Source organism: Camelina sativa, chromosome 15 (assembly GCF_000633955.1).
Source record: "Camelina sativa cultivar DH55 chromosome 15, Cs, whole genome shotgun sequence".
Taxonomy (NCBI): Eukaryota; Viridiplantae; Streptophyta; class Magnoliopsida; order Brassicales; family Brassicaceae; genus Camelina; species Camelina sativa.
Window position 1 is genome coordinate 2,766,429 of NC_025699.1, and position 27,402 is coordinate 2,793,830.

Here is a 27,402-nt window from a genome sequence, read left to right on the forward strand (position 1 = left end):
TTTTTTTTTTTTTTTTTTTTTGCTTAATTATTATTATTCGGAGACAAACAAAACGGTATGATTGACAGAAAAAGACGAATTTGTAGCAATTTTTACAGATATATAAATAATATATTTTAAAAAAGGAAAATAAGGAAGGAAGAAGATTGACGCCGAAATGACAGCCGTATATGCACAAATTTATTGATTTTGTTAATGCGAAAAAATGGAAGCAAAATATTGAGAAAAAGGAAAGAGATTAGAAGAAAAAATGGTATGTAATCATTGATTAATTAATATGGGTATAATCAATTTTAAGCAATTAATATATCGAAATTTGTCTTATAGACATTGATTAAGGGATCTGGTAAGTGGTAACGTATTTTCTCTTATTATTTATCGCCGACAAATCTTCTCAGGCAATAGCGAGAGACGACGAGACGAGAGAGACATATGGGCATATGGCTGTTTTAAGCCAACAAAATAAAGATATTATTGTAGTTTTGTTTTAGACAATGCATGTGTTTTTTTTCTTCATGTTATTTTAACCAATGATTATTTTTTTGGCTGAATTTGAGACTTTTGTTAATATGTGGATGTCAAAAAATAATGTTTTTGACTCGGAATAAAAAGAGAAAGCTTAGAATCAGATACAATGAAAATAATAAAATTGAGTAGGAGGAATAATATAAAACATTCGACTTGTGAAATACCACAAATTTGTGATAGAAGAAAAAGAAATGGTGATAATAAACAAGACTGGAAGTAAATTGTAGGGGGAATGAGAAAGGAGCATGTGGACTGACAGCGCGGAAACGGGCCCACTCCAGTTTGCCAGCCTGGCACTTTTTTTTGTGTCGTCTAAATCAAAATCAATTAACACAGCTGATGATGGTATTATTATTCCAATTTTGTTATAATAATTTGTGTGACATGTTCGATTCGAGGATCCAATAAGTAAGAAAACGGGCTAGGGCCCAATATGACCGACCCATATATCCCTTTTAAGGAGAATTCGGCCTAGTTTAATTTTGCGTTTTGAGTTTGACACTAACGAACAAGTAAACAAAGAGAAAAATCTATGGTAATGGTGTGTATGTTGCTCTATGTTTGGTGGTTTGTTTTCATCTATGGTAAGCTAATGGTAAGCTAAAATTTGTACTTTCTTCATAAAGTTTACAAGTCCTAACTTGCTACTTATTATTAACGCCAAGTTTGGCCTAAACTCATTGACTGATCCATCCACTAACAATCCTGATTTAATGAGCCGTTGGTTTGTTAATTGACCGAGAAGAACATTATTAGAGATAATAATACTTTAACTAAAAGGGTGTCAATTTTTTTTTGTAACCAACGATCGAATGAGATACATTATGGGCATGGCTGTCCATTCGATGATTCGACTACATAAACTAAGAAGATTAAAGATAATGAGGCCCATTCGGCTACATAAACTAAGAAAGGCTAGTTTTCGATGAAACATCGAACCTCAGATCAACCATTTCGCTGGTAAGCAGTTCAATTTACCAAAAAAAAAAAAAGAAACACATTATAAATTTGTTTTGTTTTTTGCGTAGATTGATTGAGTGTGTCTTCCCATAGATTGATTGAGTGTGTCTTCAACTTTGGCTAACTTGTCATTGTATTGGTGTGATTTAATAAAGAAAACAAGAAGATATGATTTTGTGGTCGAAAGATTTGAATACTGAAAGAATACAATGAAGCTACCAAATTCAATAGATATTTTCTCACTTATTTGAACTAAAAAGGTATAATAAAAGAATAGAAAGAAAGCTACATTATCACGATGAGTGAACACAAGTGGATCTGCTTCTCATAAACATGCCGCCCCAATCCGACAAGTTGCTGTCCAACACCCGATTTCTCACATGTGGATAACCCCATAACCTGTAATCTGATGGATTAAAAACAGGCGACTCTTTATTAAACCGGTTTCGGTTTGGTATACTACCATAAACAGGTATTTCCTCGGTTATGTTCCCCCTGAATCTTGAACTGTTGGTTTTAAGACATCTCTCTATCACCTTGTTCTCTTCCCTGAACTTGTCCCTAATGTCCCTGAGGGTTTGACAGAACCGGTTCGGTTTAGAATCGTTGCGGTTCTCTTTGGTTTTGTGTGAGACTCGGCTGCTGCATTTTAGACAAATGTTCTTTCGTCGGTCCGTGTTGAAGCATCTTCTTTTTGTTTCGTCTGAAAGACATAAGTAAGCCTACATGCGTCGAAGCCACAACATTAGTAAAGTAAGCATACGTACACCTGATGATGCTCATGCTCTCTTGTTAAGTATATCCACACAAACACACATTTTTTATTTATTAATATTAATGTATTATTATTTGTCTCTCATGAGGAAAAAAATAATATATATATATATATACTATATGTCAAGAAGATTGCTAGGATTTTTGTTATACAATAATTGAGATAAAATTAACAAACAAAATAGCTGACCTCGTGGATGAGCTTAAAAGCAATATCTGCTTTTGGGTGATTGTTTTTATCAGGATGAACCTTCAAAGCTGAGAAATATTATAGCACAACTTACAAATATTTAAAATGTAACAATGATAGCTAAATCAAAAATCATAATCGATGATGAAACTGAAATAGAATCGGACCTAATTTGTGATATCGTTTACGTATGACCTTGATCTCTGCATCTTCTTGGATCTGTTTAAAAAAAAAAAAATCAAGATCAATCCAATGTTCTCTGTTTCTTTATTTTTGTTTACTTGAATAAAACGCAATCAAAAAGCTCGTCCAATGTATATTTAAATAACTTGGGAAGAAAAGGAAAGAACATACACCGAGAATGAGATACCAGTCGATGAAACACGAACCGGAGATGCGATTGATGTGAATGCAAGAGAGTGGTGATCTCGATAGCGATAGAATATCTGTGACCAATGCCGCTTTTGGATCCGTTCCGGGTCGGATCTTACCCATTTATGCAACAAATAGTTTCAAGAACCTTTTCCAAGAAAATGGAGAGGTGAAGGAAACCAAAAAATTATGGATGGAGTGAGTAGAATAGAGAGAGAGAGAGAGAGAGAAGACGTTAAGAGAAGGCAGGCAGACTTTGCGGGATTGACATTTTAAATTGGAAGAGATCAGAGAGAGAGAGAGAAACGTAAATTAAATCCTTTTACGATAAATCTTTTCTCATTCGAATAATATTTTAGTTTACTGGTAAAAATCAAGTTTAACAAATTTACTGAAAAAATCGAAACGAATAACGAGTAAAACTAAAAAGTAAAGTGAATTAATTACCGTGGAATTAGCCGTTCAGCCACGTTTTAGCTCGCTTTAATTACTGCAAAAGATTGTAAAATAAAATCCTAGTTCAACAGAATTATGTAAACAAATTTCTTTCTTACTAGAATTCAATTGTTGTAATTTGTAAATTGAATGATTAAACGGCTGTATCATTATTTTCAACCGACATTAATGTCGATTACTTTGAAGTTGTTAAACAAAATATATATAACGGTAATTACACAGCTATCTAGGTTTTGGTAAATGTACTATAGTTACAAACCTGTTAACATCTATATATAGGTAAATGAATATAACTTTCATATGTTAAATCATGTTGCATGTTGTTAATGAAATCATATATTGTGGTTCCATGTGTTATATATAGATTAGATTGCTTTCTTTTAGAATATTTAAGAGGGTTGCATGTTGTGGGTAGTAGATTGTCATGTTACATAATGAATGGTTAGGTGAAGTTTTCTAATATGACAGAATTCATAGTAACAAAAAAAAGTAGTTCATAAATCAGCTACGACGTTAGATAGCTGTTAAATGTTGAGAATTTAATAGTTGAACACGAAACTTGTGATACATAATAAGAAGAGAGTGAACATACACTTTATGCTTTTTTTTGAAATCAAATGACAAAGGTGAAAACAATCAAAGTAGATGAAGCGACTAACGCAACTCCTCTTATCTTCTTCTCACAGTTTACATGAAACATTGAAGCTGAGAGAATTTTATATTGGATTCCTTGCACAATATTTTTGCATGGGTTGAATCAAAAACCTCGGAAGTCTAATATATATGTATATATACTGTATATGTCTAGATACAGAAGAAAAAAAAATGTTAATCTGAATATCGTAGTATTATATAGTAGTAGTAGTATATCTCTGGCTTTGCTTTGAAAATTGGATTCCGATGGGATTTCGTGATTCGCTTTCTGGTGTTTGATGTTTGACTATAACTTGAGACAACAAAAACAGTACTATATGAAAGTGGCTTTCGACATAAGCCAAGTATGTACCTAATGTTACAAACACGTATATCAATAAGAAAGCTGAAAAAAATACTTAGCGTTTTGAATGAAGGAAATTAGTAGTTAAACTATAGGGTTTTTCTTTAGCTTGGTTGACTTGTTGTAATGAAGCCAAACAAATTTCAGTAATATATTCAAAACCTAATTCATCACTGCTCAAAATCAGTATTAAGTCAAACATAGCGGTTGTAATTGGTCACCCGAAAGTAATAATCACATGGGGAATGCTAACGTCTTGATTTTTAGTAAAAAATGGCCAATTACTTCCTGATTTTTTTTTTTTTTTTATTAAACTAGCTAGTATTGAATTTTTTTCTTTCTTTTTTTAATATTAATCAGTGTTCATATGTAGTAAAAGAACAAGGATTGTATCCGTTTTTCTCTGTATCGTAACTAAAAACATGAGTTTAGTCGAATAAAGTAGACATTGAAAATTAAAATATATGGTGATAAACTATAGTAGATGGTGGTCTCAACTATCTTAAGGTGCTTCGAGTTATCTGCCCAGTCCACAACAATTCGATTCGTTTCCAAGAAGACACATTGCGTACTTTAGCCACTAAGTCGTAGAGATTTACATGATGCGGCATAGAACGTACGTCGTGATTAAAAAAAAGTATTCTAAAAGAAGTATGACTAACCAAATTTTGTTTAGAGAAGGCATAACGAACAAACTTGTAAGAACATTAGAACATGTAGAAAATGCCATCGAAAATGGTGTAGAAAACTCACATATAAACATATCACTTTTAAATCTACTTTGATTCGAATCCTCTAATAAGTAGAAAAATTACCTTGAGAGTTGAGATATGAATAAGAAGATGAAAATCTTCATACTCCCAAGGTTATTGCCTTTTTGACCCATACTTCCCTTATATTCATAAATAGAACCCACATATTTTCTTTTATAATCATATAACCCACAGCTTTGGGCTTTCACGTTTTAATGTACAGAACCGGACCCCTTCTTGCGTGCTACTCACGTGCGAATACACCAAGACACGTGGCTTCTCTACTCAACGCGCAAATCGATTACGTGTCGGATTTATCCGCCTCCATCGGATCCAAATCAGAGGTTCCGTATATATCTCCGTCATTACCCGAATTTGCCGGCAAGCTTGCAATAATCCCTAATCCAAAAACAAAACCAGTTTCGTGGATTTGGGAGATCCTCGTCGTGATCAATCATGGAGTTCTCTTTAGTCGCCGATACACTCACAGTTTATACGGCTAAGCAAGGTATCGCGTTTGGCAAATCTCTCCTTCAAAGGTTGGATTTAGCCAATCACCTTTCTTTCGCCGATTCTGCCGTCGATCATCATCAATCTCCCGGTAGTGGAATCGTTCAATCATCGGCGATTATCTTTCCCGTTGATGCAATCGCTCCTCCACCGGTCAGATCTAGCTCTTATAAAACCATCCGTCGGATCCGTAAAAAGCGACGGACGAGACGAGTTTCGTTTGGCGGTGATGGAGACGACGGAGGTGATTTTAGTCGGTTTCTGTTAGATGGTGATTTCGGTGGTAACGACGGTCCATTCGGATTTGGAGGCGGAGGAAACGATGGAGGCGGAAAAGGATGGAACCACGGCGGCGGTGGTGGTTTTGGAAGGGAGAATTGGGACGAGTCTTCGTTTCCGTCTTGGTCCGATCCAGCAATGGAGTTTGTATACGAAGTGATTTGCTGGATCGCGTTGTCTAATTGTGTTCACTTCGCCTTCAAGAGGATCGTGAGGATCGTGACCGACGGTGAAAGGGAGAAGTTGAACATCACATTATCACCTGTGTGCTGACAAATTCGTGGTTTAAGATTCTTAATCTCAGTTCCAACTATATCATATGATGATCTCTCGTGTGTGTATATATTATTTATTATATACATTGTACATATATTTTTAATTTCAATTCACCTTTGAGTTTGTTTAGTCAGTTCATTAGAGACAAGAATGATGATATGATTGATCGCTTCTATGGATAAATTGAAAAATCTCTTACAAAGCTGGCATGTAAATCCTAATAAACTCCATAACAGACGCATACTTGTTCATGTCAACAAGGTTTTATTATATTAAGTACTAGGCTTGTTGAACTCTCCTCCTGGAGTTGCTGGAGCTTGATGATGACCCATGGATGGCTCTCTCCTCTCCACTTGCATTGTCTCACGGCGTCTATCATACCTTGGCCTAGACCGGTTCCTAGTCTGGCGCTGTTCTGTGAACCTATACTGTGGTCTTGGTATGACCTTTCCTTCAATGTACAAGTCACCTGAACATCAGAGAGTCAAAGACGAGATGGCTTTAATAAGTAAGAATCATATCTCATTTATCCCAATTTATTCACAGAAGAAATCCAAAAAAACGTTACATTACCTCCATAGTCTTTGTTTGGTACATCGAGGTATGAATCAGGTAGCACCCAAAGAACACCAGGCAATCCTAATGAATCACAACTCTGGATCAAATGTCTGAACAGTATAATAAATATGTTCTCATGACCGTACTAGGACAGACAATAACTGAGATATCAAAAGATCAAAGAGAAGTTCCCTCCTAGTCCTAGCAGCGAAACCAATTGAACAGACCAAAACCAAAATATAGATACCCTTTTACATTTCACAGCATTAACATAAGTAAGACTTAAACCCCTAATTGAAAAAATGATACCTTTGACTTTGCAAGAAAGCTCTTCAGAGATCAAAGCACCAAAGCCAGTGTAGGTCGAAGTGCAAACAGAGTAGATCTTCTTCTTTGCCTCTTCCTCGCTGTAAAACCATAACCCACAAAAACGCAAATCCATCATCAAATGATCAAAACGAATTGGGAAGAATTTGAAAGGAAGAGAGAACTTGCCTGCCGACGACGGAAGTTAAGGTATTGACATAAGCATTGATCATCTCTTCTTCAGTAGGTTTAGGATCAGTGAACTCCATGACAATGAGCCAGTGCTCGTAATCGCAACCATCGAGAAGAATCGTCTCCTTAGGTGGACGGTTGCTCCAATTCGGCGAAGGATCGTTCAGCGGAGAGTATCCAGACCCGGATGTCTTGAGTCGGGTCGAGATGTAACACGGGCCTAGTCCGGTTCGGGATGATGAAACCTTTTCAAGCAGAGGCAAAGCGAATCGATAACGAGAAGAGAGCGTAGAGAAAGAAGAGGAAGAGAGGGTTTTGTTTAGGAGTGTCGCTAATGAGCGCCGTGTAAGAGCCATCGCCGGTGAGGGTTTTCGGCTTCTGTTGTGTATCTTTCTTCTTCTCTTCAGTCTTTTTTTTCAGATGCTTCGAGTTAGAGAGAACTATATGGGCTAAGTGGGCCTTTATTGTATGTTTTTAATAATGGGCTTTAGAATTTTTAAATGTCAGCTGTATGAAGCCCTTTCGAAGTTTCTAATTATAGCTTGACCAAAATTGTTGTTCATCAACCTCGCAAGTTATTTCTTTTTTGTAGATACGTATTCATTTTGTATAAGCTTTCTTAGTGTGAATATGACTTCCTAAGTCAAATCACCTAATCCAAAATTTTAATTTGAGTTGGCTAACTATATCTATAAAGTATAAAGTATAAACTAAAACTATCATATTGTATATCCGGGGATAAGCTTTTTCCTACTTATATTTGGTTACTACTACTATTTAACTTTGTTGTTTTTTTGGCTGCATATTAATCACGATAACATAACGATGATTATCGAAATCAAATATACAAATCGAGAAATAAGAAAAAAAATAGAATTATATCTCCTAAAATCAGAAAAGTATAACTAATGTATTTAATAGGTTAAAAAAAAATTATCGACACTTTCCGTAAATGGAATTATTTGTTTTGTATCAATGCGTGTATTTGTGTTAGAGATAGAGAGGCTAATTTTTGTGCATGGAATAAATCAATCTTTTGGATTTGGGTATTATTGCACAACTCTGACTGAGGATAGAGGAGTGAAGAAGGAAACATGGGAAGCAGCACGGGCGATCTTGTGACACGTGTCCAATCAGCTCATCTGTTCGATCACGATGCTTTGTTTCGTTTCGCCGCCGACAACGTCTCCGGTTTTCCGACCAACCCATCTCAATTCAAAGTCTCACAGGTAAAAAACTGTCCAAATCGCCGTCTTCTTTTCCGGCAAGGAAGAAACTTTATCTGAAATTTTGTCTTTTTTGAACAGTTCGGACATGGGCAGTCGAATCCGACGTTTCTGATTGAGGTTGGCTCAGGGAGTTCCTTGAAACGATACGTTTTGAGGAAGAAGCCTCCTGGGAAGCTCCTTCAATCTGCTCATGCTGTTGAAAGGGAGTTTCAGGTTTCAATCATGTCAATTTGTATTTCTAATTTTGGGTGGTGATTTTGATTATACTACTCGATTTTTGGAGAAGATGAAATTTTTGTTTTTGTAGTACCGTTCTGAATCATTGTAACTATTCGTGATGCTGCTTATAATTTGTAGATACGGTATGCAGGAATAAAGGTAGATGCTTTTACGCTTAATACTTACTTTGATGGTGGGATGTGTAGGTGCTTCGGGCTTTAGGTGAACATACACAGGTTCCTGTTCCTAAAGTCTTCTGCTTATGCACTGACCCTACTGTTATTGGGACTGCCTTTTACATTATGGAGTTTATGGAAGGACGTATCTTCATAGACCCTAAGTTACCGGTAAGATATTCTGTTATGTGAATGCGGCTGTTTGATTTTTCTAGATTCAGATGTGAGTCATTCGTGATATGAAGACGTTAGTTGTGTGTGTTTTCATTGATTTTGACTTAGAATGTAGCACCTGAAAGGAGAAGTGCGCTCTATCGTGCAACTGCCAAAGCCTTAGCATCTCTTCACTCTGCTGATGTGGATGCCATTGGTCTTGAGAACTATGGTCGGCGAGGCAATTACTGCAAAAGACAGGTTTGTTCTTTAATCTGGGGGCTGGTGAATTTCGACATCATTACTCACTAGTTTGTTCTTCTCTTAATCTCTTGATAAGGTTTTTTTTCCTTCCGGATATCTGCATTTCAGATTGATAGGTGGTTCAAACAATATTTGGCTTCAACAAGTGAAGGTAAACCTGAAAGGAATCCAAAGATGTTTGAGCTTGTTGATTGGTTGCGCAAAAGCATCCCCGCGGAAGATTCAACAGGTGCAACATCAGGCCTTGCTCACGGAGACTTCCGCATTGACAATCTCGTGTTTCATCCTTCTGAGGTCTGAATACTCTCAAGCTCTTTTTTTTTTCCCTTTTTTTTTCCTTTTCTTCTTATCCTTGGATAGTATCGGAGACCTTACTGAGAATTCCTTAAGCTGCAGGATCGAGTTATTGGAATAATTGACTGGGAATTGTCCACGCTTGGGAACCAAATGTGTGATGTTGCATACAGCTGTATGGTAATAAGCTATTCTTGTTTGTTATATTGTACTCACAAAGCATTTTTATTTGTTTCTTGCTCTGATATACAGCTCATGTTGTTGGCAGCATTACATCGTAAATGTTCAGCTTGATAACGAGCACGTTAGTGAAGGTCTTGAAACTGCTGGACTACCGGAAGGAATGCTTTCAATGCCAGAATTTCTCATAGAGTACTGTTCTGCATCGGTAAGTCCTGTGTCGCCTTGTAAAGGTACCAAGTCAATGTTCCTTGTAAATTGCCTATATTTTTCAAATTTTGATTGTTGTGATAAATTGGCAAATGAACTTTAGGGAAAACCATGGCCTGCTGCAAACTGGAAGTTCTACGTAGCGTTCTCTATGTTTCGGGCTGCTTCTATCTACACAGGGGTGTACAACAGATGGTTAATGGTATTGCCTGGGAATATTTTTCTATTCTAAGATTTTGTGCTATTCAGTTGTAGAGCCATTGACATTGTGCTGATCATGCAGGGGAATGCTTCTGCCGGTGAACGAGCTCGAAATACAGGAGCTCAAGCTAATGAGCTTGTAGAGTCTGCCTTGGGTTATATTGCACGTGACAATGTTCTTCCAGAACACCCTCCATCTGGTGATTGACCTCTTTGAAATTCAAGTTTGTTAAGGATAACTGTTTATTTTACATTTCTTATATAGGATAAACTGTAATTTGATCGCTACTCTACTTTCCTCGTTTGTGATGCAGTTCAAAGAGACATGTCCCCGTCATATGAAAGCCTTGTAGATGGAAGCGGGAGATTCATCCCTAACAGAAAAGTATTGGAGTTAAGGCATAAGTTGATCAAGTTTATGGAAACTCACATTTACCCAATGGAAAACGAGTTTTCCAAACTTGCTCAATCAGATATGAGATGGACCATTCACCCCGAGGAGGAAAAGCTAAAGGAAATGGCAAAGAGAGAAGGCCTGTGGAACTTATTTGTTCCTGTATGCATCTTTTCTCTACTAAACTCTTATTGCTTTTTATCCTGAGTGAGACTGTTTGTACTTATGGATGCTTGGTTCTTGCAGGTAGATAGTGCTGCTAGAGCTAGAAGAGAACTGGCGGCTACCGAGAAACATAATCTCTCGAGCAAGTCTTTTGATCAATTGTTTGGTGAGGGCCTCACGAACCTGGAGTATGGTTACCTTTGTGAGATCATGGGTCGTTCTGTTTGGGCTCCACAGGTGTTTAACTGTGGTGCACCAGATACTGGAAACATGGAGGTAGGAAAGCCTGATTATGTTTACGGGTCCAGTTGTTGTCTCATTGCTTGTTACTTGTATCTATATAATCTGTGCTATCTTGTAGGTGATACTGCGGTATGGAAACAAAGAACAAATTTCTGAATGGCTTATTCCGTTACTTGAGGGAAAAATTCGTTCTGGATTTGCTATGACTGAGCCACAAGTTGCATCTTCTGATGCAACCAATATTGAGTGCTCTATTCAAAGGTAGGGGAATTTCTTCGATTCTCTTAATGTTGGAATCTACTTTAATTCGAATTCTCTCTAAAAAAAACGAAAGAGAATGAATGCTATGTCATCTTCAATTTCTCTACTGGTGATTTCTAAAAACTGAGACTGAATCCACATTAGTCCTCATAGCTATTTCTGTTGTTGATACAGACAAGGTGATTCATACGTCATTAATGGCACAAAATGGTGGACAAGTGGAGCCATGGATCCCAGATGCAGAGTCCTTATTCTCATGGTTAGTTTTCTTTCCTTGTTCCTTTTCTCTCTAAAATTTATGTATCCATCTATCTATTTTTATATAGACACACACATACACACGCATGAATGTATTTGTTCTATCTGCTAGTTAGTCAAAGAGATTATATCTGTGCTGTACAGGGCAAAACTGATTTCAGCGCCCCAAAACATAAGCAGCAGTCTATGATATTAGTGGACATGCAAACTCCAGGTATACGTGTGAAGAGGCCTCTCACAGTGTTTGGTTTTGATGACGCACCTCATGGACATGCTGAAATTTCTTTCGAAAATGTGGTTGTCCCGGCAAAGAACATTCTCCTGGGAGAAGGCCGTGGATTCGAGATTGCTCAGGTAATACTAAAATTGATACACAGATTCAGCGCTTTACAGTAACAGAGAGAGTATTGATTGTATTTATTGGTCGCTTGCTTTATTTCTTATATCAGGGTAGGTTAGGCCCTGGAAGATTGCACCACTGCATGAGACTGATAGGTGCAGCAGAGCGTGGGATGGAGCTAATGGCCCAGAGAGCTCTTAGTAGGAAAACTTTTGGGAAGTTCATTGCACAGCATGGTTCTTTTGTCTCTGATCTTGCAAAGGTAAACGACACTGTGTACTTTTAATCACCCAAATACTTCTTAATTATGAGCGCTTCTTATATGAGTGGTTGTATGATACAGTTGAGAGTAGAGCTTGAAGGAACTCGATTGTTGGTTCTTGAAGCTGCTGATCATCTCGATAAGTTTGGAAACAAAAAAGCTAGAGGAATTCTCGCAATGGCCAAGGTAAAAACCGTAATAATCTTTGTAATTTTTGTTTTGTCAGAAATCGAACAAAGTAGATCGTTAAGAAGCAAAATCATTTTGGTACTCAGGTTGCAGCTCCAAACATGGCGTTAAAGGTACTGGACACGGCAATACAAGTTCATGGAGCAGCCGGAGTATCCTCGGACACAGTTTTAGCGCATCTGTGGGCTACGGCTAGAACACTGAGGATTGCTGATGGACCTGATGAGGTTCATCTTGGGACCATTGGCAAGTTAGAACTACAGAGAGCTTCAAAGCTTTAAAGTTTTTACAGATCTACGAATTCGATTCTCGGAATAAGAATCAGATGAGTCTTATTTTGCTTAGATAATATAATAAAGCTGTTATTAGGTCTTTTTATTAAATCTGAATAAGTTTATACAAGATCTTCTCATCTGTTTCATATTGTTTATACTTAAAAATGATGATTTGCATTGTGACATTTCACAGCGAAAGGAACTTAACCCTTATGAGATTCTTCTCATGCGTTGTTACTGCTACTTTTACTCTTGACCTTTAAATCTCCCAATTAGTAAGAATCAATCGAATTACAGATTTTCTAAAAAAATCTTCAAGATTATGTTTAGCATAATTAGCATACATCTCTTCAGCCAACAAATTTATGACTCCAAGACGACCATACTATTCATAGGCTATCATAAAAGCGGGAAAGTTTAATTTTTAGACGAGACAATAATACTAAAGACAGAAAATGTAACATAGCCTCATGTCTTTTCCTGGAACCCCAGAAATAGCATTACAACTCTTCTGTATATAATCCCCAATCCATTTGTTCTAAGCATACATCAAACACCAAAACCTCCCCTTCCCTCTAAAAACACACAAAAACTTCAGAGCTAGAAGGGGCCTTATATAGCCACAGATACAGGCCCCATCTGCTCCATCTTTAACACGTCTAGAACAAACATATTAGAAAAGTACCTTTTTCGACGTGTGATTACAGGAAACAGAATAAAAAAATGGGGTTTGACGGTGATAAGAAGAAGAAATGCATCATCGCCGGTAGTGTTTCCGGTTTGTTAGTCATCATGGTTGTCTCTGTAGCCGTTGTAACGTCTAGGCACTCACCAAAAGCCGATGAAAATCAGATCAAGAAAACCACCAAAGCAGTTCAAGCAGTTTGTGCACCAACTGACTTTAAAGAAACTTGTGTAAACAGCTTAATGAACGCTTCTCCCAAATCCACTGAGCCTATGGACCTCATCAAACTCAGCTTCGACGTCACTATCAAATCCATCAACGAAGGCCTTAAAAAAGCCTCAGGAGACGTTAAAGCCAAGGCTAGCAAAGACCCAGAAGCAAAGGGTGCTTTCGAGCTGTGTGAGAAGGTGATGGTTGATGCTATCGAGGACTTGAAGAAGTGTATGGATCATGGATTCTCGGTTGATAAGATTGATGCCTTTGTTGAGGATCTACGGGTTTGGCTAAGTGGCTCCATCGCATTCCAGCAAACATGTATGGACTCCTTTGAGGAAATTAAGTCCAATCTTATGCAAGAAATGCAACACATCTTCAAAACAACAAAAGAGCTTAGTAGCAATAGCCTTGCCATGGTTACTAGCATGTCCACCCTTCTCCCCAACTCCAACGCCACAGGTTCGACCGGAGGTTTTGCAAACTACGCGAGGAAGCTTCTGACGACAGAAGATGGTATCCCAACATGGGTTGGACCAGAGGCAAGACGGCTCATGGCAGCAGGACCAGGACCAGTGAAGGCTAATGCAGTGGTGGCTCAAGACGGAAGTGGCCAGTTCAAGACTATAAACGATGCTCTAAATGCTATACCTAAAGGAAACACAGTACCATTCGTCATCCACATCAAACAAGGTATCTACAAGGAGAAAGTTATGGTCACTAGAAAAATGCCATACGTCACTTTCATCGGCGATGGACAAACCAAGACGGTTATCACCGGTAATCAAAATTACGGTATCGGCAAGGTCAAGACCTTCCAAACAGCACCACTCAGTAAGTTTCAATTCTCCACCACTGTCTCTCAAAAATTAGGGATTCTAAATTCTAATTAGGATTTACCAAAAATTTTCGCAGTCGTCGAAGGCGACCACTTCACAATGAAGAACATCGGAGTAGAGAACACAGCTGGACCAGAAGGAGGACAAGCGGTGGCGTTAAGAGTGTCGGCGGATTACGCCGTGTTCCACAGCTGTCAATTCGACGGGTACCAAGACACTTTATACGTTCACTCTCACAGACACTTTTTCCGTGACTGCACAGTCTCCGGAACCGTCGATTTCATATTCGGAGACGCCAAATGCATCCTCCAGAACTGTAAAATCGTCGTACGAAAACCTAAGTTAGGTCAATCGTGTATGGTCACCGCTCAGGGACGAACCGACGTCCGTGAATCGACCGGATTGGTGCTCCATAACTGCCATATAACTGGAGATCCGGCGTATATTCCGGTGAAATCGGTGAGCAAGTCTTACCTAGGAAGGCCGTGGAAGCAGTTCTCGAGGACGATCGTCATGAAGACGTTGATCGATGACGTCATCGACCCGGCGGGGTGGCTTGAATGGAGTGGTGATTTTGCGCTCAAGACGCTATACTACGCTGAGTATTTGAATACTGGGCCTGGATCGAATCAGGCCCAAAGAGTTAAATGGCCCGGGATTAGGAAAATAACTCCCCAAGATGCTCTTTCATACACTGGTGACAGATTCTTGGGTGGCAATACTTGGATCCCACAAACACAAGTTCCCTATACCCCCAACATGTAGGAGATTCCAAATGTGTAAAGAAAATCAACTCCACCAAGAATCTCTCAAAATAGGTCTCTAAAATTTTTTTTGGTTAAATGGGTTTCTCATTTGAGAGAAATTTATACTCTTAAGAGACTCTCTCTAGTGACACTTGCCATTACACAAGTGGTTCAATTCTTTTTTCAAATTCAAATTTAATTGTATTATAAATATAAATATAAGTATACTGTTTGAAGAATGATTAATTTTCGCTATATTATTGCCTCGTCTCATCGTGAGTTTAGCATCTCAACCTCAATATGTTTTAAGACATCTTAAATATATACTAATTAGCTTAGCTAGGACGAGTTGCAGTAATTTTCAAAATTAAAACGTTGAGTGAGCTGCATGCGTGCGTTATGGTGGAGATTCACGTGATCCTTCATGCTTATGCACATGGGAAATTAAAAAGGAACCACGACTTTGTAGTGTACGATGCAGTAAGTTTTACTTACGTGTCTTTTTCTGCTTATTGTTATTATTATTATCATATGGAGAAAAGTAGTATTTGAAGTTATTTTTCTTAGAATTGTAACTTTGTAAGTATAGTTACTTTAGTAGTATTAAATTAGTATTGAATTTTTAAAATTTTAGTTTGGTACTAGAAAATGATATGATTGACTTTTCTTTTACTATGAAAATGAAATGTTGATCATCGTTTTAAAAAATCAATACTAAAAAAGGAAATGAAAAAGGAAAGAAATGAAATGTTAATGCAAAACAAAAAAAAAAAAATTCAAAGGAAAGAAAAAAAGAAACTGACAATGAAATGAAAGGAAAAATAATGATATTGTACTGACTAAAAAAGGAAATGAAAAAGAGATGATTTAATAACATGTATGGCCTTTTATGAACTAAAAGTAAAATTAGAAAAATACTACAAAGGAAAGAAGAAAAGTAAAGAGTTGTTTGGAAAATGACACAATAGACGACTCTCTCGTTGCATTGAATTTGAGTGAACCCCACACTCTCCCAACGGCCATCTCTTCTAGTTCTATCCATCCCTTCTTCACAAACTCTTTCATCCATTTCTCCGCCATTAAAAGACCACCTTCAAAGCTCCGGAGTACTCCAACGTTTTAGCTAGTAAAAGAGAAAAAATGTCAAACATTTCCCCAATATTCCCCATCCCTGATTCTCATCATTTCACCGACTATGGTTTCGATCCTCAACTCCACTACTTTCAGGTATTTTTACTTTTTTTTTTTTCCTATGGTTTTGTTTCGTTTCGACTCTGTTTCTGAATATATATGCTCTGTTAAAGACTCTGTTTTTTAATGGTTTGTGGTTGAAAAGGTTATGGAAGAAGCGAGGAAGCATAAGAGAGAAACGTCGGCAAAGTCTTCCATGAACGGTCATCAGTTCAAGATCCAAAAACCCATTTCGAAAGATGACCCGACCCGATCCACAATGCACAGCAACAAGAGGAAGAAACGATGCTGGTGGAAAAAAGCTCTCCCTTTCTTCAAATGGCGGAAATCGCCAATCTCCACCATGAACGAAGACCGTAGTAGTAGTAGTAGAGCTAGGAACTTTCGCACCGTAACCGGGTCTATGTCGATGTCTGGTCCGATTTACGCAACGGAGAGTCTGAGCGGGTCGAGCACACCGTACCGTACTAGTACAACGACAAACAGACATTCGTCAGGACCTATAGCGGGAACATTAACGCCGGCGAGGGTGATTCCATATCTGAGTTTACGAGAGCTTAACATGGAGCAGCCACAGAGGATCTCTATCTGCTCTTCCCCCATTTACTTGGTCACGTAAAAAAAGTTATTACTTTTTGCTTTTAATATCTTTTGTTTTACAACTGGTGAAAGCTGTGCAAAGTTTCATCTTTTATCTCTTTTTAAAAAAAAATTCATCTCTCTCACGTGAATCAATGTAAGGATTATATAGATTTATTGCCTACTACTTGTTTGTATGCTTTGTAATTTTCAAATCGTGATGGTGGAAAGTGACTGGAGCCGGTAAGGGTGGATATTCTTTTGTCTTGTACGACTCCTTTAAAAAAGTAATTAAAAGCTTTGGAAAGCGAACTGTTTTTATTACACTGATTCGAACGTTGTTGATCCTTAACGCGCATCCTTATTAGATATAGATACATTAAGCTAGCTAGTGTTTATATGTTGCAGTTTTGTGTTGATCGCTGTGGAGGTATTTTAGATATGAATTTTTATTACTTTTGTTTAGTTTACAGGTCATGATCTTATTCGAAGATGAAGATTCATACAACTGTGTCATTCATTCATAATGATTCACAAATAAACATGAACCTCTTTCCTTCTTTATCTCATTTGAAGCATCAGCAACTCTGGTTTCTCTATGTACTCTTTCCACTGGCAGCAAAACCGAGCTACTGTTGCTCCATCTAGTACTCTATGATCCGCAGCAATGTTAACCTGAATCATAACCAGAGACTTTGGTTATTAAAAACAGTTCTTGTAACTGAGAAATGGTGAACAAGATAAAAAAAGCTTTAACCATCATTATTGATGCAGGATAAACAGTTCCTTCTTGTGAGAATTTTGGAACTTTCTCGATCCTTCCAAGAGCGATGATTGCAACTTCCGGTAAGTTTAGAAGAGGGGATCCGAATTTCCCACCGATTGCTCCAATGTTACTCAGAGTTATGGTTCCACCGGTTACATCCTCGGGGTTAAGTTTGTTGTTTGTCGCCAAATGTTGTAACCGTGACAGCTCTTTGGTTATCTCTAGCAGAGATAATGACTGAACATTCTTTATATTAGGAACAACAAGGCCATGTTCAGTGGCCATTGCAACTCCAATGTTATGTGATCCTGCAATAAACCAATAATATATCTTTATCTATAATCCAAGGATTTCAAACTCAATAAATCAAAACGACAAATAAGAAGTTCCTATACCTTTGAGAATGATCTCGAGAGATTCAGCGTTGAAGCAGCTATTCACTAAGGGATATTTGGCTAGAGCCATTGACAGTGACTTAATTAAAGTAGGAAGAAAAGTGTGTTTGATGGTGGAATCTGTATTGTTCTCTTTGAAGAATTGCTTAAGCTCCACAAGTGCGTCGCAGTTTATCTCTTCAACGAAATGAAAATGTGGTACACTTGTAGCCATAGTCATTGTCTTGACCATTGCTCGGTTGAATCCCCTGAGAGAACAAGGAAAACTTCAAGGGTTAATATAGTCACAGCCTCACAGGGATGAGTTAAATTAGCATGATAATAGCGTACCTTAGAGGAACTATTTTATCTTCAAAGTTACTCGCTATAGCAGAACCCGAGTCTCCTCCTACAACAGTATGCTCAGAAGAAACTGAATCTGTTACGAATCCTTTCTGGTCACCAAATCTAAGAACATCCTCTTTCAAAACCCTCCCATCTTTGCCAGTTCCAGTTATAACATTGATATCTATGCCAAGGTCTTTAGCAAGGTTACGAACAGCAGGTGTTGAGAGAGCTCCAACAACATTGTCTGTTTTCTGCTTTGAACCTCCCGGAATTACAATTTCTGGACTATCAGCGGTTACTAGAAGAGCATCCTGCGCATCTTCAACCGCCAGCCTAACCAGAGTCTCTCCAACCTTGCATCAATAGATTTTGCCACATATAAATACTTGTGATTGTAAAACATCTGATATATCTGATATTTCGGAAGCTTTAAACATATAAAAGATTAACATGTCAAAGTCGTTTAGCTGATAATCCACTATCACTTAGTTTCAAAGTTAGAATGAGTGTGACATACTTAATCTTAGTCTAACGCCATCAACTCTATGAACCTATATAAATTCGAAAAAATATCCATTTGTTTTGTTTCATGTTGTGAAGCTCTAACCTTAATAATGTCACCTGGAGAATGTGAAATGAGAGCCACTTTCCCCTTAAAACGACTAGTTATCTCTATTGTTGCTTTATCGCTTTGAACTTCACATAGTGGCTGAAACTCTTCAATAAGATCTCCCTGCAAAAAAAAGCAAACACACAAAAATGTCTGATTCATAACGAAACGAAACAGAACAATTGAACCAAAAAAAGAAAGAATGAAAGTTTGAGCGGAGAAACCAAGAGAGACCTCTTTCACAAACCACTTGAGAAGCTCACATTCAGCAATACCTTCCCCAGTTTGTGCTAGTGGCACATCAATTAGCCCTGCATTCGAATCTATGGCCATGGCTTCGTTCGAATACCAGCTTCTACTTCCTCCACACCATTTCATCAACTACCAAAAACATAACAAAAACTTGTTTTTGATTCTTTTTTTTGGTCCAAAAATTACCATAATAAATCCAAACATTCTTAGCAAACGAGTTTTCACAAAAATTGGTGTAAAGAAGAAACTTACAGTGAGAGGGTGAACAAAGAATGGGCGCGACGCCGGAGAAGAAGACGACTGAGAATGAAACTCCGGGACTCGAAACGGCGGAGCGCAAACAGAAGAAGAGCTGAATGAGCGGAGAAACCGATGGCTCCGCCAGATCCGTCGCGCGATCATCGTTGTTAACGGTTGGTTGGTCTTTCTTTGGTTAAAAAAAAAAAGGGAAATAGAAAAAGACAGATGAACGAACTGATGAGAGATCGTCTCTAAGAAGAACTTAAAAAGATAAATGTTACGTACGGTGTTTGTTCTGTTCGAGCATCGTCGGATTAAGACTAAAGTACTGACACAATTAACTACTATTGCCTATTGGTATTGGATTAGCGCAAAAGAAAATAAACAAACTATATATATCCGATTGGTTTATCTATGCCACATCAGCAATAATCTCGAAGAGGATCAACGGTACACGCGTATCCTCGTGTACATCAATCAATTTCAGAAGGCAAAAAAAAAACATACTATATATGAAAGTGATAAGAATGAAACACACGAGTTAAGCGATGATCTGAAGGAATAATCATTTTTTTATCGCTAAATCCCTAACAATATTATTTGGAAAGTGAGCCAACCCAAAATTTCACGTTTATATACATATACCCTCACGAGTCACGTCTTCTCTTTTCAGTTTTGCCAACCCTTTACTTTAACTTGTATGCCGACCTCGGAAAATTAGAAAAATATTCGTCGACGCTTTGTGAATGGTTGAAGCGGATAAATCTATCTGCGGATTATACCATTTTTATTTACTATTCATTATGTGTAGTCCGTAATAGTATGGTTTACAGAAAAACCAGAACCGCAGCCGCAGCGAATCAGACTAACAGAAACAAAATTGGCATAAAGTATAAAAATGGCGCAAGCTTATATAAGAAATAAATTTGGCATGATCGGACATATCAAAGAGATCCCACCAAAACAAAAATTGAATCGAAAATAGCATAGAAAAAAAAAAGAAAACACGTTTTGATGAGATATTTCTAATAAATTTGTATGTGAAGCTGTCAACTAAAATTTTACCGTGGTTCACAATTCCAAGTTTGGTTGTCACAGGACAATGACGACCAAACAAAACACACATTTTTTAGTACAAATTAAGCTAAGAATCCGCAGAGTCAAACATCAAATATTATCTCCTTAATTCGTGATTAATTAAATTCCATATATATATATACTAGTATAATCTTAGTACTATAATAAGTGAATAAGGAAAATAAAAATAAACCACTTATCGAAAACATTATCGAAGTACCGTTACGTTGAGGAGTGTGCCACTGGTACTATTACCACCATACTATTATTATTTAATCAGACGTCATCTCTTGCCCAATTTATAAATCTGATTTCTCACGTCTTCTCTCTTTTTCATTTTATTCCGGAGTTCTTATTTTTATTTTTGACTCGCAATCTCAACCTCAAACGAAGCTCGAAGAAGAATGGATTCACGAACCAAGGGGAAGACGGTGATGGAAGTTGGTAGCGATGGCGTTGCCGTCATCACACTCATCAATCCTCCTGTCAATTCCCTCTCTTTCGACGGTACTCCTCTCTCTGATTTCTTCCGTTTAATTTTATTTCTTTGATTTTTGATCTCATCATCATCATCAGATTCCCTTCTAGGTCAATTTTGTTTTATATGGTTTTTCGATTGATCTCGGAAATTGCAATTCAGCTTTCCAGATCGAACTTAAATGATCTGATTATGTGTGAATCCTGTGTGTGTGCTTGCTTTAATTTACAGTGCTATACAACCTCAAAAGTAATTACGAGGAGGCCTTGAGCAGGAATGATGTTAAAGCTATTGTTATCACGGGTATGTTCTCGATCGAGATCACGACTCTTCCACTTATTATGCAAATTTTGGAGATAATCTGATAAATGGTACAGGTGCAAAGGGGAAGTTCTCTGGTGGTTTTGATATATCTGGTTTTGGTGAAATTCAGAAGGGGACTAGTATGTTTACACTCTCTTTTTTTTGTTATCTTTGGTGATATTTACTTGCTTTTTATGTATTGATTTAGTAGGTAGTAATGTTTGCTTCTTTTTTTTTGCGCAGGGAAAGAGCCAAAGGTTGGATACATATCCATCGACATCCTCACCGACTTGCTTGAAGGTTGTCTATGTACTTAGTTAATTGATTTTGATGTAGTGGGGTTTTCTGATTATGTGTTTGCTGAGGGATCGATTTTTTTGGATTTAGCTGCAAGGAAGCCTTCTGTTGCTGCCATTGATGGGCTTGCCTTGGGAGGAGGGTTAGAACTTTCTATGGTACGAGTTTCTTATGCTATTCACTACCTTCCTGGATTATCATCTCGAGAATGTTGAGCCTGGTGATCTTTTTTCTTATTGAGAATGGGTGGTGATGCTGTTGTATGATTTTTTTTTTTGTAGGCTTGCCATGCAAGGATTTCAACTCCTGGTGCACAGTTAGGTTTACCCGAGCTGCAACTCGGTGTTATTCCTGGGTTTGGAGGTAGATATTCAACTTTGTTCATTCTAAGTGCTTAATGTTTGTCTTTCAGCTGTGTACGAGTTTTTATGAGATAGGAGTCATAAAATCTGACTCCTATCCTATGAACCATCATATGTTTTTATAAAATGAATCAAGTCACGTTCGTTTTTTTTTTTTGCCTAATTATGGTCCTTTGAATTGACACAGGAACGCAGCGTCTTCCGCGTCTTGTTGGTCTCACAAAAGCCCTTGAAATGATTTTGGTACGTAGGTGCCTTCTTTCTGTAATAGTGTTAGTCTTCTTTGGTTCAAATGTAACGACATTTCTTTTGTTGAAACATGTAGACATCTAAGCCAGTTAGAGCTGAGGAAGGTCATTCGTTGGGTCTTATTGATGCTGTGGTGCCATCTGCCGAGTTATTAACCACCGCTCGTCGTTGGGCCCTTGACATAGTTGAGAGGAGAAAACCATGGATTTCTAGTGTTTTGAAGACTGACAAGTTACCTCCTCTTGGAGAGGCAAGGGAGATACTGAAGTTTGCCAGAGGACAGACACGCAAACAAGCCCCGAATATGAAACACCCCTTAATGTGCCTTGACGCTCTTGAAACGGGTATTGTTTCTGGTCCAAGGGCTGGTTTAGAAAAGGTATATTATCTATCTTTCAATCGCTCTGTTAAATGTTCTATTTGACCTTTCCCCCCCAGACTATTGACCCGTACGAGTTTTCACCACATTGTTACGTACAGGAGGCTGAAGTCGGCTCTCAAGTGATCAGCCTTGATACCACCAAAGGCTTGATCCACGTATTCTTTTCTCAGCGAGGAACTGTAAAGGTCAGTGTTTATGCAGTCATGTAATTTGGACATATGTACCACTATGCGTCTTTTTGTCTTCTTTAAAAGATGTTAACTAATAGCATGAAAGCTTTCCCTCTTTCTGATTGCTTCCAATCTATCGTATGGGCAGGTTCCTGGAGTTACTGATCGTGGGTTGATACCTAGGAAGATAAAGAAGGTAGCCATAATTGGAGGCGGGTTAATGGGGTCTGGAATTGCCACCGCATTGATCCTAAGTAACTATCCAGTGATTCTCAAGGAGGTAAATGAGAAGTTCCTGGAGGCGGGAATTGGCAGAGTTAAAGGTGGGAATGGATTATTGTATTGCTATTCAATGAACTAGAATAGCTTGATCTGACTAATTTCATAATTTGATCAGCCAATCTCCAGAGTCGTGTAAGGAAAGGAAGCATGTCTAAGGAAAAGTTTGAGAAAACCATGTCCCTCCTCAAGGGTTCTCTTGATTATGAGAGCTTTAGGGATGTGGACATGGTCATTGAGGTAATAATGAACAAAACCAAGCTGAAGGTTGTTTTTATGGGGTTATATGATATAAGTGATTTGATTTTTTGTTTCTTGAACAGGCTGTTATTGAAAATATATCTTTGAAGCAACAAATTTTTGCTGATCTGGAGAAGTACTGTCCTCAGCATTGTATCCTCGCTAGCAACACATCTACCATTGACTTGAACAAAATTGGGGAGCGGACTAAGTCTCAGGATAGAATCGTTGGAGCACATTTTTTCAGGTGACTGACTACATATCCTTTGGAGTTTAGATGAATTTCAGGGAAAATTTTATGCCCAGAGTGGTTTTGCTCATTCTACACAAATCATGTGTATTCTTCCTCATGCAGTCCAGCACATGTCATGCCACTACTTGAAATAGTTCGGACCAATCATACCTCTGCCCAAGTAATTGTGGACCTGTTAGATGTTGGGAAGAAGATTAAGAAAACACCAGTCGTGGTGGGAAACTGCACAGGGTTTGCAGTGAATAGAATGTTCTTCCCTTACACACAGGCAGCTATGTTCCTGGTTGAGCGTGGAGCAGATCCATATCTAATCGACAGTGCAGTCAGCAAGTTTGGGATGCCAATGGGTCCCTTCAGGTATATATCGCATTGAAAAGCTCCATGTCATTTACATGCACCAGATTTTAACTATACTTTTGTTACTTATCTGAACGAGCAGATTGTGTGACCTGGTTGGATTTGGTGTGGCGATTGCAACTGCAACACAATTCATTGAGAACTTCCCAGAACGGACATACAAATCAATGATTATCCCACTTATGCAAGAGGACAAGAGAGCTGGTATGTCTGAAACGAGAGCTAGCCAATGTTTATCGATTCAACATTTCTTCTAAATTATGTGGTATTTCCTGTTGAATTCAGGTGAAGCCACTCGTAAAGGTTTCTATTTGTATGACGATAAGCGCAAGGCTAAACCTGATCCTGAGTTAAAGAAATATATCGAAAAGGCAAGGAGCATGTCTGGAGCAAATGTTGACCCTAAGGTATCTCTCTGTCTAAAAATCAAGTAACGTTCGTCTTTTGAGTTTGAGAGGATCTTGCTGTTCTTTTTCCCACTCTGACTGGTTGTTGTGTAATGCAGTTGGTGAAACTGTCGGAGAAGGAAATAATTGAAATGACGTTTTTCCCAGTAGTAAATGAGGCGTGCAGGGTTTTCGCTGAAGGTATTGCAGTCAAAGCAGCAGACCTTGACATTGCTGCCATATTTGGAATGGGTTTTCCACCTTACAGGTCAGTGTTTTCATCAAATACATGTTGCAACTCTGATATCCTTATCAAATTCTCTTTTGCCCATTTTGGTTTCAAATCTAAATCTCTTGTGAAACAGAGGAGGAATCATGTTCTGGGCTGATTCCATAGGATCGAAATACATTTACTCGAGGCTAGATGAGTGGTCGAAGACTTATGGTGATTTCTTCAAGCCTTGTGCTTTTTTGGCTGAAAGGGGATCTAAAGGAGCTCCTCTGGTGAGTATTTTTCTTTGCTCTTCTTCCTTTCTTTTTGTTTGGCTCCTATTTTTCAGTGTTGTGCGCTTGTCTATGGGGCAGTTGTTTTAAACACAATCTATATCAGCTTGGTTTATATTACATGACCATTCCTTAATCAAGTCGACATAGTGACAAGACTATTAATCTAATCTTGTCCAATTGCTCCTCATAGTTGAATCTATTGTAACTCAGATTCTTATTGTTACAATTCCATTTGTGTTGCAGAGCGCTCCCGTGGAGCAAGCGAGATCGCGGTTGTAAGGTCAGCGTTTCAACGGAGCCACTTCTGCATTACTGCATCTACTCTGTGTTTTCTTTATGTCCACATTTTTACTTAGCCGGAAAAGTTGGGATATTGTGGCCACAGAAGCCGCCTTTAAAATAAAGTCTCATCTCAGACAGATGAATCTGGGAGAAAGTTAGGGATTAAGTTGGAGAATCAAATAAGGTTTACTATGTTGTGCTTGGTCAGATACATTTTGTTAAAGTTCTATGATTTATTTATTGATAAATGTCATATGACACTGTTAAAATAAGTTATAGTGAACTTGTGAGGATAAGCAAAGAAGCAATTCGTAATAATTAAAACATGACAGAATTGGAGAAAGATAAGACATAAGACAAAGACATGTATTTAAGTTTAGAAAAGACACTGAATACTCAAATTTTGGACCACTTTTTGTTTTTCTCTACGGCTCTCTCCTTATCGGTACGTCACATCTCCGTTTTTCAACTTTTTCTACTTGGAAATCAGTTAAAACATTTTGGTTCATCGATTGATTGTTCATATGTGCATTCTCAAGGATCTGGTTTTCATATCTATAAATAGATCTATGATAAATGGATATATAATGAATTATCTAATCTATATCGTGCCAAAAGGTGGAGTTTCCGAGTTCGTTTTACGAATAGTGTGATTCAGTTAAATTAGCTACGTTTGCTTACTAAAGGTTATTAGATTTTTGAGTAGCTTCGACATCACACAATCGTTTATACAAGTAATAACCAGTTTGACGAGTATTAGGAACGATCCATCCATTGATCCATAATTAACACAAATGACAAAATGCTCTCACATTCACATAAAATAGAACTCGCTCTGTTTTGGGATTTAGTAGTATCGTTTATATTAATTCTAGGGTTAATTATAAATTGAATACAAAAAAAGAAAGAAAAAGAGAATAAGTTTGTTAATATAGTAAATGATTTTGTTTGCATGGTTGGGGCCCTATAAGAAGGAAGACGGTGAATTTTCATAATTAACAAAACCAAAGGATAAGTGATATTTAATACACTAACATGGGACCGGATTATTTATAAAAATGACTAACATGGGAAACAACTAGGGTATTTGCAATAGTAAATGTATTTGTTTTTTTTTTGTTTGTGAACAATTAATGTTTATTGATGTTAACCCCAACTACTACTAGTATTTTATTATGAATAAACCTCAATGATGAGGGAAATCGACGACCAACAATAACATGGTCATACAACTTTTATTTTCCGTATCATCGATTTAACAAAACACCATTGTAGTAGTAATGAAATAACACCACAGAATAATCCAATAAAAGTTAACCCTACTAATAATCAAAGTGGTAATCTTGTAGAACGGTCACTTAAACCCATGTAGTTAGTGTTTCCATAAAGGCTAAACAATGGTTAGAAAGACACGTGGACATCGGGGGTTGATAATGGACCATTGGACCCCCAAAAAAAAGAGAGAGATTAGTGAATTGGAAACACAAAACAAGTTAACAATGGTTAGAAAGACACGTGGACATCGGGGGTTGATAATGGACCATTGGACCCCAAAAAAAAGAGAGAGATTAGTGAATTGGAAACACAAAACAAGTTAAGTTATACATCCTCCGTTTCAATATATAAGATGTTTTGACCTCTTTTTTTGTTTCAAAATATAAGATGTCTTGTAACTTTTCATGCAAATTTTAATATATACTCTCTCCGATTCAAAATATAGGATGTTTAAGGTAAAACACACATATTAAAATAGTTTACTTTTCTTTTAAAAAGTATTATATATATTTAAATTAAAAAAGATTCAACCAATAGTAAAGAAGACTCAACCAATAGTAAAGAAGACTGCAGAAATAATGATTACAGATTATTAAATATATATTAAAATTTGCATGAAAAGTTACAAGACATCTTATATTTTGAAACAAAAAAAAGAGGTCAAAACATCTTATATATTGAAACGGAGGAAGTATTTAATAATCTGTAATCATTATTTCTGCAGTCTTCTTTATTATTGGTTGAATCTTTTTTAATTTAAATATATATAATACTTTAAAAAAAAAGTAAACTATCTTAATATGTGTGTTTTACCTTAAACATCCTATATTTTGAATCGGAAGTACTAAAGATCTATAACAAAAAAACAAAGCAAAGAAATAAAAAGAGAGAGAGGTCGAGAGAGAGTACAGGTCAGAACTCCCACGTGCACTTGGGGAACTCAACAACGTCTTTCTCTTTCTCCCTACTACAAAGTACAAACTCTCTCACACACACACCTCTCTCTCTCTCTCTCAACCCTTTCATCTCACTCAACTCACAACAAGTCACCTCTCTCTCTCTCTCTAGAAGAAGCTAAAATCTAGATTCGTCCTCCTTCATTAAGATAGATACCGTGAACGGTGAACCACACACAGAAACAGAGGAAACAAGAAAGAACATCAGGGCATGATTATCGGAGATTTTTAGTGGGGTTGTTA

The 27,402-nt window shown here is 37.5% G+C and overlaps 8 protein-coding genes across 8 annotated transcripts; 5 read left to right on the forward strand and 3 right to left on the reverse strand.

Moving 5' to 3' along the window:
- On the reverse strand, window positions 1,699–3,094 carry LOC104744854 (chaperone protein dnaJ 49-like). Its single transcript, XM_010465966.2, has 4 exons — window positions 2,807–3,094; window positions 2,620–2,671; window positions 2,453–2,520; window positions 1,699–2,210 (listed from the first exon to the last, which is right to left on the reverse strand). The coding sequence occupies exons 1-4, from the start codon at window positions 2,945–2,947 to the stop codon at window positions 1,782–1,784; spliced, it is 690 nt and encodes a 229-aa protein (XP_010464268.1). The 5' UTR covers window positions 2,948–3,094; the 3' UTR covers window positions 1,699–1,781.
- LOC104744855 lies at window positions 5,370–6,223 on the forward strand. Its single transcript, XM_010465967.2, has one exon. The coding sequence runs from the start codon at window positions 5,486–5,488 to the stop codon at window positions 6,089–6,091; it is 606 nt and encodes a 201-aa protein (XP_010464269.1). The 5' UTR covers window positions 5,370–5,485; the 3' UTR covers window positions 6,092–6,223.
- On the reverse strand, window positions 6,233–7,574 carry LOC104744856 (multiple organellar RNA editing factor 3, mitochondrial-like). Its single transcript, XM_010465968.1, has 4 exons — window positions 7,148–7,574; window positions 6,962–7,059; window positions 6,668–6,733; window positions 6,233–6,563 (listed from the first exon to the last, which is right to left on the reverse strand). Exons 1-4 carry the CDS (start codon window positions 7,504–7,506, stop codon window positions 6,367–6,369), a joined length of 720 nt encoding a protein of 239 aa, XP_010464270.1. The 5' UTR covers window positions 7,507–7,574; the 3' UTR covers window positions 6,233–6,366.
- Window positions 7,911–12,684, forward strand: LOC104764388 (probable acyl-CoA dehydrogenase IBR3). The gene is made up of 17 exons (XM_010465969.2): window positions 7,911–8,379; window positions 8,458–8,592; window positions 8,805–8,945; window positions 9,057–9,188; window positions 9,300–9,485; window positions 9,588–9,665; window positions 9,754–9,873; window positions 9,979–10,077; window positions 10,159–10,276; window positions 10,391–10,632; window positions 10,717–10,911; window positions 10,997–11,139; window positions 11,314–11,398; window positions 11,542–11,751; window positions 11,847–11,999; window positions 12,081–12,185; window positions 12,275–12,684. Exons 1-17 carry the CDS (start codon window positions 8,245–8,247, stop codon window positions 12,467–12,469), a joined length of 2,472 nt encoding a protein of 823 aa, XP_010464271.1. The 5' UTR covers window positions 7,911–8,244; the 3' UTR covers window positions 12,470–12,684.
- Window positions 12,931–15,188, forward strand: LOC104744858 (probable pectinesterase/pectinesterase inhibitor 23). Its single transcript, XM_010465970.2, has 2 exons — window positions 12,931–14,195; window positions 14,277–15,188. The coding sequence occupies exons 1-2, from the start codon at window positions 13,187–13,189 to the stop codon at window positions 14,963–14,965; spliced, it is 1,698 nt and encodes a 565-aa protein (XP_010464272.1). The 5' UTR covers window positions 12,931–13,186; the 3' UTR covers window positions 14,966–15,188.
- Window positions 15,885–16,972, forward strand: LOC104744859. The gene is made up of 2 exons (XM_010465971.2): window positions 15,885–16,173; window positions 16,283–16,972. Exons 1-2 carry the CDS (start codon window positions 16,087–16,089, stop codon window positions 16,754–16,756), a joined length of 561 nt encoding a protein of 186 aa, XP_010464273.1. The 5' UTR covers window positions 15,885–16,086; the 3' UTR covers window positions 16,757–16,972.
- Window positions 17,199–19,660, reverse strand: LOC104744861 (lipoamide acyltransferase component of branched-chain alpha-keto acid dehydrogenase complex, mitochondrial). The gene is made up of 7 exons (XM_010465972.2): window positions 19,319–19,660; window positions 19,049–19,195; window positions 18,812–18,937; window positions 18,208–18,557; window positions 17,878–18,125; window positions 17,474–17,790; window positions 17,199–17,391 (listed from the first exon to the last, which is right to left on the reverse strand). The coding sequence occupies exons 1-7, from the start codon at window positions 19,466–19,468 to the stop codon at window positions 17,278–17,280; spliced, it is 1,452 nt and encodes a 483-aa protein (XP_010464274.1). The 5' UTR covers window positions 19,469–19,660; the 3' UTR covers window positions 17,199–17,277.
- LOC104744862 (peroxisomal fatty acid beta-oxidation multifunctional protein MFP2) lies at window positions 20,689–25,204 on the forward strand. Its single transcript, XM_010465974.2, has 18 exons — window positions 20,689–20,890; window positions 21,093–21,164; window positions 21,239–21,304; window positions 21,408–21,464; window positions 21,552–21,619; window positions 21,743–21,824; window positions 22,011–22,066; window positions 22,149–22,451; window positions 22,553–22,639; window positions 22,773–22,947; window positions 23,022–23,143; window positions 23,227–23,390; window positions 23,499–23,753; window positions 23,836–23,957; window positions 24,039–24,160; window positions 24,259–24,407; window positions 24,505–24,643; window positions 24,890–25,204. Exons 1-18 carry the CDS (start codon window positions 20,788–20,790, stop codon window positions 24,923–24,925), a joined length of 2,178 nt encoding a protein of 725 aa, XP_010464276.1. The 5' UTR covers window positions 20,689–20,787; the 3' UTR covers window positions 24,926–25,204.

What these genes read in the sequence shown, in the direction of transcription:
- LOC104744856 (XM_010465968.1), bottom strand. Translation starts at nt 7,506, where the DNA reads ATGGCTCTTACACGGCGCTCATTAGCGACACTCCTAAACAAAACCCTC. An exon ending in TTAACTTCCGTCGTCGGCAG is followed by an intron (nt 7,060 to 7,147) that starts GCAAGTTCTCTC and finishes ATGGTTTTACAG; the next exon opens with CGAGGAAGAGGCAAAGAAGA. An exon ending in GCTTTCTTGCAAAGTCAAAG is followed by an intron (nt 6,734 to 6,961) that starts GTATCATTTTTT and finishes GTGATTCATTAG; the next exon opens with GATTGCCTGGTGTTCTTTGG.
- LOC104744858 (XM_010465970.2), top strand. Translation starts at nt 13,187, where the DNA reads ATGGGGTTTGACGGTGATAAGAAGAAGAAATGCATCATCGCCGGTAGT. An exon ending in CTTCCAAACAGCACCACTCA is followed by an intron (nt 14,196 to 14,276) that starts GTAAGTTTCAAT and finishes AAATTTTCGCAG; the next exon opens with TCGTCGAAGGCGACCACTTC.
- LOC104764388 (XM_010465969.2), top strand. Translation starts at nt 8,245, where the DNA reads ATGGGAAGCAGCACGGGCGATCTTGTGACACGTGTCCAATCAGCTCAT. An exon ending in TCATAGACCCTAAGTTACCG is followed by an intron (nt 8,946 to 9,056) that starts GTAAGATATTCT and finishes ATTTTGACTTAG; the next exon opens with AATGTAGCACCTGAAAGGAG. An exon ending in TCGTGTTTCATCCTTCTGAG is followed by an intron (nt 9,486 to 9,587) that starts GTCTGAATACTC and finishes CTTAAGCTGCAG; the next exon opens with GATCGAGTTATTGGAATAAT.
- LOC104744861 (XM_010465972.2), bottom strand. Translation starts at nt 19,468, where the DNA reads ATGATCGCGCGACGGATCTGGCGGAGCCATCGGTTTCTCCGCTCATTC. An exon ending in CTCCAGGTGACATTATTAAG is followed by an intron (nt 18,558 to 18,811) that starts GTTAGAGCTTCA and finishes TATTGATGCAAG; the next exon opens with GTTGGAGAGACTCTGGTTAG. An exon ending in TCTCGAGATCATTCTCAAAG is followed by an intron (nt 17,791 to 17,877) that starts GTATAGGAACTT and finishes GGTTTATTGCAG; the next exon opens with GATCACATAACATTGGAGTT.
- LOC104744854 (XM_010465966.2), bottom strand. Translation starts at nt 2,947, where the DNA reads ATGGGTAAGATCCGACCCGGAACGGATCCAAAAGCGGCATTGGTCACA. An exon ending in TAAACGATATCACAAATTAG is followed by an intron (nt 2,521 to 2,619) that starts GTCCGATTCTAT and finishes AATATTTCTCAG; the next exon opens with CTTTGAAGGTTCATCCTGAT. An exon ending in CTTTTAAGCTCATCCACGAG is followed by an intron (nt 2,211 to 2,452) that starts GTCAGCTATTTT and finishes CGACGCATGTAG; the next exon opens with GCTTACTTATGTCTTTCAGA.
- LOC104744862 (XM_010465974.2), top strand. Translation starts at nt 20,788, where the DNA reads ATGGATTCACGAACCAAGGGGAAGACGGTGATGGAAGTTGGTAGCGAT. An exon ending in AAGCCCTTGAAATGATTTTG is followed by an intron (nt 22,067 to 22,148) that starts GTACGTAGGTGC and finishes TGAAACATGTAG; the next exon opens with ACATCTAAGCCAGTTAGAGC. An exon ending in GAGCAAATGTTGACCCTAAG is followed by an intron (nt 24,161 to 24,258) that starts GTATCTCTCTGT and finishes TGTGTAATGCAG; the next exon opens with TTGGTGAAACTGTCGGAGAA.
- LOC104744855 (XM_010465967.2), top strand. Translation starts at nt 5,486, where the DNA reads ATGGAGTTCTCTTTAGTCGCCGATACACTCACAGTTTATACGGCTAAG.
- LOC104744859 (XM_010465971.2), top strand. Translation starts at nt 16,087, where the DNA reads ATGTCAAACATTTCCCCAATATTCCCCATCCCTGATTCTCATCATTTC. An exon ending in CTCAACTCCACTACTTTCAG is followed by an intron (nt 16,174 to 16,282) that starts GTATTTTTACTT and finishes GTGGTTGAAAAG; the next exon opens with GTTATGGAAGAAGCGAGGAA.